Source organism: Elephantulus edwardii, unplaced genomic scaffold, assembly GCF_000299155.1.
Source record: "Elephantulus edwardii isolate Elephantulus edwardi_28Jun2011 unplaced genomic scaffold, EleEdw1.0 scaffold00030, whole genome shotgun sequence".
Classification (NCBI taxonomy): Eukaryota; Metazoa; Chordata; class Mammalia; order Macroscelidea; family Macroscelididae; genus Elephantulus; species Elephantulus edwardii.
In genome coordinates, this window is record NW_006399780.1 from 19,305,362 (window position 1) to 19,316,279 (window position 10,918).

The 10,918-nt window shown below is 38.6% G+C and overlaps 1 protein-coding gene across 1 annotated transcript; it reads right to left on the reverse strand.

Annotated features, from left to right (window-relative positions):
* Positions 1–6,770: 6,770 nt before the first annotated feature.
* LOC102851778 (40S ribosomal protein S8-like) lies at positions 6,771–7,502 on the reverse strand. Its single transcript, XM_006883983.1, has 2 exons — positions 7,063–7,502; positions 6,771–6,942 (listed from the first exon to the last, which is right to left on the reverse strand). The coding sequence occupies exons 1-2, from the start codon at positions 7,500–7,502 to the stop codon at positions 6,771–6,773; spliced, it is 612 nt and encodes a 203-aa protein (XP_006884045.1).
* Between the last annotated feature and the right edge of the window lie 3,416 nt (positions 7,503–10,918).

Consider the following 10,918-nt stretch of genomic DNA (forward strand, 5'->3'; position numbering starts at 1 on the left):
AGAAAATCACATCTTACCTAAACTGACACAAATAAAAATTGAACACCTGAACAAACCCACTACAAAAAAAAAAAAATTGGAAAGGTAATAAAATAACTTCCAGACAAATAAAGACCGGGACCAGATGATTTTACAAGTGAATTTTATCAAACATTCAGAGAAGAACTATCACCAATTCTACATAAACTATTTTAGAAAATGGAAAAAAGATGGAATTATCCCAGATTCATTATATGAAGCAAACATATCCTTGATACCAAAACCAGGTAAAGACACAACAAAAATAGAAAACTATAGGCCAATATCTCTCATGAACATAGACACAAAAATCCCGAATAAAATCCGGGCCACTAGAATCCAATGATACATCAAAAAAATAATTCATCATGATCAAGTGAGATTTATAACAGGTATGCAAGGGTAGTTCAACAAAAGAAAAATAATCAGTGTAATTCATCATATTAACAAAACAAAGAACTGGTATAACCATTTTGGAAAGCAGTTTGGCACTTCCTCAAAAAACTGAACATAGAAATTCCATGTGATCCAGCTATTCCACTACTTGGAATATACCCTAAGAAAACGAGAACTAAGGCCCAAACAATGATTTGTACACCACTCTTCTTAGCAGCATTATTCACCATGGCAAGAATATGGAAACAATCCAAATGTGCAATCAAACGAATGGATTGAGAAGTTATGATACATTCACACAATGCAGTACTATGCAGCACACAGGAGAAATGACTTTGTAAATTATTACCTAACTTGGGAGGGACTGGAGAGCATTATGCTGAGTGAACTAACTCAGTCCCACAAGGATAAATATTGTATAAAACCATTATTGTAGAATGATGATAAGGATCCAAGAGGAATGGGAGAGGTTTGAAACAGAGGGGAATGGGGGGATGGGGGAAATCGAAAGAATTTGTTCTTGAAAACAATGTATTCTGATTTTGTAAATAAACTAGAAGAAAATTAAAAATAAAATTTAAAAAAATTAAAAAAACAAAGAACAAGAACCACATGATCCTGTCAATTGACGCAGAAAAGGCCTTTGACAAAATACAACACCCTTTCTTGATTAAAACACTCAACAAAATAGCAATAGAAGGGAATTTCTTCAACATAGTAAAAAGTATATATGCAAACCCAAGAGCCAACGTTGTTGCCAATGTAGAGAAATTAAAGAACAGGAACTGTCACCTCCCCTATTCAATATTGTATTAGAAGTCTTAGTGGTAGCAATAAGACAAGAGAAGGAAATAAGAGGTATCCAGATTGGCAAAGAGGAGGTAAAATTATCTCTATATGCAGATGATGTGGTAGTATACTTAGAAAACCCTAAAGACTCAGTAAGAAAACTACTGGACATAGTAGACCAATTCAGCAAAGTGGAAGGATACAAGATCAACATACAAAAATCAACTGGATTTCTCTACAGTAACAAAGAGACTGTAGAACTGGAGCTAAGAAAAATATACCCATCAAAATAGCTAATCACAAGATTAAATACTTGGGAGTAAATCTAAATAGAAACACAAAAGGCTTATTCAAAGAAAATTACAAAACATTACTGGTGTTGTTGTTGTTGTTGTTATGTGCTGTTAAGTCACTTGCGACTCATAGTGACCCTATGTACGACAGCTCTAAACTCTGCTCTGTCCTGTGCCAATCTCATTGTCTCTGACACACTCATCCCGATTGCCCCAGGCACCAAATCAATCGACCTCCCAGAGGGCCTTTCCCTCCTGTACCTGCCCTCCACCCTCCCAAGCATGATGTTCTTCTCCAAGGACCGGTCTCTCCTTACAGCATGACCAAAGTATGTCAGACGAAGCCTCAGAATCCTTGCCTCCACCCTCTCTGAATCTGTTTGTTTTCTTAGCAGTCCATGGTACCCTCAAAACTCTTCTCCAACACCAAAGCTCAAAGGCATCAATTCTCCTTCTATCCTCCCTAGTCATTGTCCAACTCTCTGATGCATAACAAGTGATTTCAAAGACCATGGCCTGTACCAGATGCACCTTAGTCTCCAGAGACACACTGTTGCTTTTCAGTACTTTAGAGAGGTCCCTAACGGTAGACTTTCCCATCGCAATATGTCTTTTAATTTACTGGCTGCTGGTGCCAAGAGTGTTGATTGTGGAGCCAAGGAGACTAAAGCTGTGAACAATCTCAATCTCTTCACCATCCAACCTGATGCTGCCAATTGGTCCAGTGGTGAGAATCTTTGTCTTCTTGACATTGAAGGCTGCAGTCCCTGACCTTCAGCAGCAAATGCTTCAGGTCCTCCTCAGTTTCAGCAAGTAGGGTTGTGTCATCTGCATAATGCAGATTGTTGATAGATCTTCTACCAATCCTGATGCCACATTTCTTCTCATAGAGCCCAGCCTCCCGGATGATCTGTTCTGCATACAGGTTGAAAAGGTATGGAGACAGGACACATCCCTGGAGTACGCCCTTCCCAATTTTGAACCATGCAGTGTTTCCTTGCTCTGTTCTGACGACTGCCTTGTGGTTCAAGTATAAGTTTTGCATTAGCATGATCAAGTGTTCTGGGATTCCCATTCTTCTCAGAGTCAGCCACAGTTTGCTATGGTCCACACAGTCAAATGCCTTTGCATTTTCAATGAAGCACAGATAGACATTCCTCTGGTACTCCTTACTTTCAGCCAAGATCCATCTAACATTAGCTACAATATCCCTAGTACCACAACCCCTTCTAAACCCAGCCTGGACTTCTGGCAATTCTCTGCTGATGTGCTGTTCCAGTCGTTTTTGGATAATTGTCAGTAAAATCTTGCTTGCACGTGAAATCAATGATATTGTTCTATAGTTTCCACACTCTGTTGGGTCACCTTTCTTTGGAATGGGAACAAATATAGATCTCTTCTAGTCATTTGGCCAAGTGGTTGTTCTCCAAATTTCTTGGCACAACTTGGTGAGCACATCCAGGGCAACATCTGTTAGCTGAAATATGTCAATTGGTATACCATCTATTCCTGTGGCCTTATTTTTTGCTATTTCCTTCAAAGCAGCTTGGACATCTTCCTTCATCACCATAGGCTCTTGCTCATATGTTGTTTCATTAAATTCTTCTGTGTCTGCCAATTCCTTTCGATACAATGACTCAGCATATTCTTACCATCTTCCTTTGATACCTCCAGAGATGAAAAGGGGAGGAAAAATGGGATTGCTTTCATAGTTAGAAAAGCCATTTCTAGATCCATCTTGAAGTACAATGTTGTGAGTGACAGGATAATATCCGAAGTCCAATGACTACCACTATCATTCAGAGATATGCACCAACAACCAGAGCCAAAGAAGAGGAAATAGAAGATTTCTACCAATTTTTACAGTCGGAGATCGATCGAACATGCAATCAAGATGCATTGATAATAATGGATAACTGGAATGCAAAAGTTGGGAACAGAGAAGAAGAATCAGTAGTCGGAAAACATGGACTCAGGGGCAGAAATGGAGCTGGAGATAGAATGATTGAATTTTGCACAATCAATGACTTATTCATCACAAACAAATTTTTTAAGAGACATAAACACAGGTTATACACATGGATCTCACCTGATGGTATGCATAGGAATCAGATCGATTACATCTGCGGAAAGAACCACTGGAGAAGCTCAATATTGGCTGTGAAAACTAGGCCAGGAGCTGATTGTGGAACAGACCACCAACTTCTCATATGCAAGTTCAAGCTGAAGCTGAGGAAAATTAAACTGAATCCATGAAAACCAAAATATAACTTTGAGTCTATCTCACCTGAAATTCAGAACCATCTCAAGAACAGGTTTGATGCCTTGAACACGAATGAGCAAAGACCAGATGAGCTGTGGGAGGATATCAAGGGTATCATCCAAGAAGAGTACAAACGTTCATTACAAAGACAGAAGAGGAAGAAAAGACAAAGATGGATGTCAGAGGAAATTCTGAATATTGCACTGAAGCACAGAGAAGCCAAAGCACAAGGAAGAATTCAAGATACTTAAGAGCTGAACAGAAGATTTCAAAAGGCAGCACGGGATGACAAAGTAAAACATTACAATGAAATGTGCAAGAAGCTGGAGTCAGAAAACCAAAAGGGTCGAACTTGCTCTGCATTTCTTAAGCTCAAGAAACTGAAGAACAATAAAACAATACTACAATAACAAAAAGAAACCTGGAGAAGTAGAAGACTATCCCTTGATCATGGATAGGAAGACTCAATATTGTGGAAATGACAATACTACCAAAGGCAATTTATACAGTCAATGCATTCCTATATAAATACCAATTCCATTCTTCAATGAGATTCAAACAATCTCCAATTTCATTTAGAATGGAAAGAGACTCCGAATAAGCAAAGCACTCTTTAAAAAGAGAAACAAGGTAGGAGGCATCTCACTCCCTGATGTCAAAACCTACTACGCTGCCACGGTGGTCAAGACAGTGTGGTACTGATAAAATGACAGACACATAGATGAATGGAATAGAATTGAGAACCCAGAAACCAGCCCATCTACCTATGGTCAACTGATTTTTGACAAGGAGATGAAATCAGTTAGGTGGGGAAATGGCAGTCTTTTTAACAAATGGTGTTGGCATAAATGGAAAACCTTCTGCAGAAAACTCAAACAAGATCCACACCCCACAACATACACATAAACCTACTCAAAGTAGATCAAAGACCTAGGACTAAAACCAAGGACTATAAACTTCATTAGAGAAAAACTTGGAAGAACCCTAGAAGCATTAATCCACAACTTGAACAGTCTTCCAATCATTCTGAAAAACCTACAACCAGGAAAGGATAAAATAGGAATGGGAAAAAAAAAAATAGGAATGGGACCATCTAAGAATCAAATCCCTACGCACATCCAAAAATTTCCGCAGGGTAAAAAGGGAAGTCACAGACTGCAAAAACATATTTGGTAATGACATGTCTGATAAGGGACTTATATCTAGAGTTTCTAGAACTTGAGCACCACAACAAGATGAAGGTAAACAACCCAATTGCAAAATAGGCACAGGATATAAACAGACACTTCACCAAAGAAGATATTCAGAAGGCTAACAAGCACATGAAGAAATGTTCAAAATCCCTAGCTCTAAGAGAGACGCAAATCAAAACAACTATGAGATATTATCTCACCCCAGTAAGAACAGGAAAATTTAACAGAGCAGCAAACAACAAATGCTGATGAGGTTGTGGAGAAACTGGAACACTTATTCACTGTTGATGGGAATATAAATGGTGCAATCACTATGGAAGGCAGTATGGCACTTTCTCAAAAAGTTGGAAATAGATATACCATTTGACCTAGCAATTCCACTACTGGAAATAAACCCTAAAGAAACCAGAACTGCCGCCCAAGCAGATACATGCACACCCATGTTTATTGCGGTTTTGTTCACAATAGCAAAGAGTTGGAAACAACCCAAATGTCCATCAATAAATGAATGGGTAGAGAAGGTGTGGTATATTCACACAATGGAATATTATACAGCACTGAAAAACAAGGAACTCATGAAATATACAAAATGGGTGACCATGGAGGACAATATGCTGAGGGAAATATCTCAGTCACAAAAAAAACCAAATACTGAATAATGTCACTGTTATATAACAGGACTGAAATGGGGGTTGGGAGTAAACTAAGAAAAGAAGGGATAAATAATGCACACGACTTTGAAACAGATGCAGGAGAAACTGTAGAAAAAGAATATATGATTAGGTATTATTGGCATGACAAGAGTCCAGAATAAGAGTTGTATATAGTAAAGTGGTCCGGGGTGAGGGGGGAATCTGTATAACAAGGAAAGAAGGTTTTTTCCAAAGAAAAAAGTGAACTGGGTGGGGAGAGAGAATAGGGAGGAAAATGTGCAGCAATTAATGAATGGAAATTGAAACTCTTTATAAACTTTCATTAAAATCTAAAAAAAAATATAATTTCTCTGATGGTTTATGGAAACACATACATGCATGCATGCAAGTTATTTCAATTAAATAATGTTTCAACAGAATACTTAGGTGAAATGAAGCAAAGAAATAATCTCAATTGCTGTTAAGTGTCAATGAATTGGGTCTAACTTATACACAGCAACCTTACTGCACTATAGAACAAAACTTCACCTGGTTCTTGAGCCATCTTCATGATCACTGGTACATTTGAGTCTGTTGTTGCAGCTATTAATCCATTAAGGGATTTGCCTAGTTTTTGTTGACTCTCTACCACATTGATGGATTCTAGCTGTAGTCTTTCTTAATGATATATTCAAATTAAGCGAACCAAATTCTTCCCTTCCTCTCTTCTAAGGAGCACTCTAGTTGTATTTCTTTTTAGACTGACTTGTTCTTTTTTTCCTCTGGCAGCCCACATCCTTCACTAACATCCAGTGTGGGTGTATAAATTCTTCTGTACTCTTCCATTATCCAACTTTTGTATATATTTGGGGTGAATGAAAAAAACCAAGACTTGGATCTTATTTATATACGTCAGTCATTACAATGACATCTTTGCTTTTTAAGGGTCTTTTGCAATCAATTTCCCTAATAATACAATGTTTGATTTCTTTCTCTTGACTGCCTCATCTGTGCACCTTGATTGAAATCCAAGTAAATTCAGTTAGATAAATTGAGGAGAGGATTTTAAAGTGAGTTTTGTATATAAACTTTGTAAGCAAAACATTTTTTTTTTTCGGGCAAATAAACAAGGAAAAGTTTATTCTATTCACCTTTATTAATACATGTGCTAAAATGGGAGGGAGATTTATTTGCCTTTCCGTGCCTTGATTTTCCTCAGGTAGAATTCCAGCTCCTTGCCCTCTAGCACATAACCATCCGCACGGCCACACTGGCCTGGCCGGGAAGCAATACATGCAAGAAGCTTGCCCTGTTGGAACTGCTCCTCTAGAAGACTGCTGATTTTTGCGTTCTTTTTCCTTTCATCGTATTTTTTCTGAGTTCTCTTTGATCGCTTTTTGTTTAAAATCTCTTCCTCCTCAGGAGTCAGCTTAGCCCCCTTCTTGCGACCCAGGGGTAGCGCATAGTGGGACTCATACCACTGGCGGTATGGTGTACTGTCAATGAGCACGATGCAGTTCTTCACAAGGGTCTTGGTTCGGACCAGTTCATTATTGGAGGCGTTGTAGACAACATCAATTATCCTTGTTTTGCGAGTACAACATTCAGAGCCCCAGGAGAAGTTCCCCACATCCAATCTTAGGGCACGGTACTTCTTGTTGCCTCCTCTCACACGAACTGTGTGTATACGTCGGGGGCCAATCTTAGTGTTGGCAGCCGGGCATCCCAGCTCATACTTCCGCTTCTTGTGGTAGGGCTTTCTCTTGCCCCCGGTCTTGCGGCGCTTGTGCCAGTTGTCCCGGGAGATGCCTGTACGTGAGAGCGGAGGCTTGAGCCCTTGGAACTTGGGGCCGGAGGCTCCAAGTTCCAGAACCCACACGAGGGAGGGCCGCACGCTCAGTTCTCCAAGGCAAAACATTTTTTTAAATAACGTAAAATAGAATGTATATGAATGATTGTATGAAATACAATGTAAATGAAAGATTATATAAAACACAATCTATATGAATTGTAAGGGAATTATTAAATGAAAATCAATAAAAATATTTTTTAAAACCCACCTAAGTAGAGGCTCATTAGTGTGTAGAGGCTATGAAAACAGCATTCTAAGGGATAAGAAACATTGTCAAGACTTTCAGATGTGGCGATGAGTTAGGGAGAAGGAGTTGGTGATTATCTTAGCTACAACATAAGTCTATGTAAGAAAAGTCAAGAGAAATAGCCATGCTGAGAGACTACAGTGGAACTGGTAGAAGACTTGGATGACCAGAACGAGACAATGCATCTTCCTATCTAAAAGAAGGGACATGAATAAGAGAAGCAGGATGACAAATTTTTCCTTCTAATTTTTGAGAAAGACAGACATACAATTTTTTTATCATTTGTCTACTATCTCACTAATGAGATTTGTTAGCAACAAGTAAATAAAGAACAAAGATCATAAAGACCTAAACATAATGCCTCCTTTTTTATTCTAAATTTTTCTTTTCCTTTCAACTGTAATTATTTATCTGAATAGACGCTACATTTCACTTAACTAGGTTCTGTTTTGTAGTCGTAGATTGACTCTGCAGAAGTTAACTCAGCCTCATACTTCTCACATCCTTCATTCTATCCACTTCCTTCGTATAACAAAGTTTTAGAGTGAAGCAAAGAAACGTTTACATCAGCTATCTTTCCATTGAACTTTATCAAATGTGGGTGAACATGTTTTAGGAGAGGAAATACCACCTAGAACTACCTCTGGATTTACCAAATCTGCTATAGGGAGCCCATCCAACCCTGGATTGTACTAAATGACTGTAGAGGAGGAAAGTCTAAGGTCAGCTCTGTCTTTACAGACTCATAAGATATTTCCATCTTGGATATTTGCTGAGATTGTCTCTGAAGCAAAAGGAATGGGTGGTCTCTTTCTATAGAATGTTTAAATATCACTATTATTATAGAAAACAAAACATAATATATTCATGTCTTTTTATTTTTATATTTATATTTAAAAGTTGAAATACCAAAAAAAAGAGCTTAAATTTATATAGAAAAAAAGAGATAGAATTGTAAAAGAAAGACTATCCAGTATGTGGGTTACTTTGCTAATTGAGGAAGATTGTGAGGTCTCTTATAAACTAAGAAGTGAGGACAATTCAATTATTTGCCATCTAGTAGGAACCAACTCACAGTTGAGCCTCTATTGAGTTTCTAAGGCTACAAATCACATAGTAGGAAATTTCCTATTTTTCTCCTTGAAACTGTGAAGAACATGGTGTCAATTACCATTTTTAGGCATTTTTATAGGCAGCGAACTAGATTAAAAGACTTCCACAGCTCTGCCTTTAGGTCTGCTTGTCAGTTATCTTAGGATAGGTGACCATAACACATCTTTTCAGAACTTTTTTCTTCCCTGTGGACTGTTAAGAGAACGAAAAAGGTTCATTATGGAGAGGATTAAACCAGGCTGCTCCTCAGAGGCAAGGATTCTGAAGCTTCATCTAACATACTTTGGACATGTTGCAAGGGGGTACCAGCTCTTGGAGAAAGATGTCATGCTTGGGAGGTTGGAGGGACAGTGGAGGAGAGGAAGACCCTCTATAAAGGTGGATTGATTCAGTGACTGGGCTAATAGGGGTAGGTGTGTCCGAGACAGTGAGATTGGTACAGGACAGAGCAGGGTTTAGGGCTGTTGTACATAGGGTCTCTGTAAGTCGCAGGCAACTCGATGGCACATAACAGCAGCAACAACAACAGGGCTACATGCCCTTCTGGCTCCTAAAAACAAAACAAAGTTCCTCTTTGCCTTTCCACTTTAGAAACAGGAGAATTTGAGTAAATAAGGATGCAGTTTATCCAACTTTGATCAATAAATGAAATTTTATGTCCAATTTTAAGATGATTTTCATATCTAAATAAACAAACAACGGTGAATTTCTGTGCTGACATAAGATCAACTCTATAACTGTTTTGTGGTTTACCCACTTTGTGACTTTTTTCAGACTCCATACTCTTTTTTTTTATTTTTTATTTTTGTGTGCGTGTACCGTCAAATCAGATCTGACTCGTACAGGAGGAGATTGTCCCTCCTTTTCCCGGCAGAGCATCTGGTGGATTCGAACCGTGTGCCTCTGGGATTGTAGTTGCAGCTTCTTGCCACTAGGCCACCAGAGCTCCCCTCAGACTCCATACTCTTGTGCTTGGATTGTTCTAGTATTTGGTAGAAAATACTGAATCAGATAAAACATCAGGGATAAACACAGATGTCATGCTTGTATTTATGTGTGTGTATGTATCCAATGGTGAATATTTTTTCATTTTTCTTTCTTTTTTCTATGTAACACTGCTTACATTTTTAGTTTATATTATTAGTGAATCTGTTTAATGTTAACCTTTCCCACTATACAACAAAGTCTATGGAAGGTTTGTGTCTATTTTAGGTACCACTGTATCTGTGGCATAGGTAGTTCTGGTGGCATAGTCGTAGCGAGTTGTGTTGCTGTCCTAAAAACTTTAAGACTCCAGTAGTTTAAATCCACCAGCAGCTCCACAGAGAAAAATACAGACCATCTCCTCTTCTTGACATTTTCAGCCTTGGAAATCTGATTAAGGGTCACTATGCACCTGATCCAAGTCTTGGTGTTTTCAATTGCTTCCTATGTATGTGACATTTGGACACTGAATAGGAATGACAGAAGAAAAACCAAAGCCTTTAAACGGTGATGTTGGAGCAGCATACTGAATATTCTATGCACTGTCAAAAGACAAACCCGTCTGTCACTGAGGAAGTGCAACCAATGTTCTCTTTAGAGGCAAGGATGGGGAAACTTTCTATCACATACTTTGAACATAGTGTCAGAAGGAACTAATCCTCAGAAAGAGAATGTGAAAGGTCTAGTACCAGCAAAAGAGAGGAAGACCTTCAATGACACAGTGACTGTAATGATGGGCTTAAGTATATCAGAAATCATGAGGATGGCACAGGATAGGGCAAGGTTTGATATGAGTGGTAGTTGACTCAATACTTAACAACAAATGAGTCAGAACTGACTTGACAGATGTGAGTTTAAGGTTTGTATATAGCTGCATCACTTAGCATAGAATTTGCATATGGTAGACAATCAATAAATGAAATTTATGTGTGCCTCTGTTCTTATCCACGGACTTGCATAATGAGAAGAAATGCTTGCTTCTCAGGGACTAGAAGGTACCATACTACAACAAGTGGAGAAATCAGAGACACAAAATTTATGATCAGATATCCCCAAGTGAGGCTGGCAGCCCTAGGGTAGATCCCTTGTTTACTGTCTTCTTCCCATCACTGCCTGCATCTTATCATAATACCTGAGG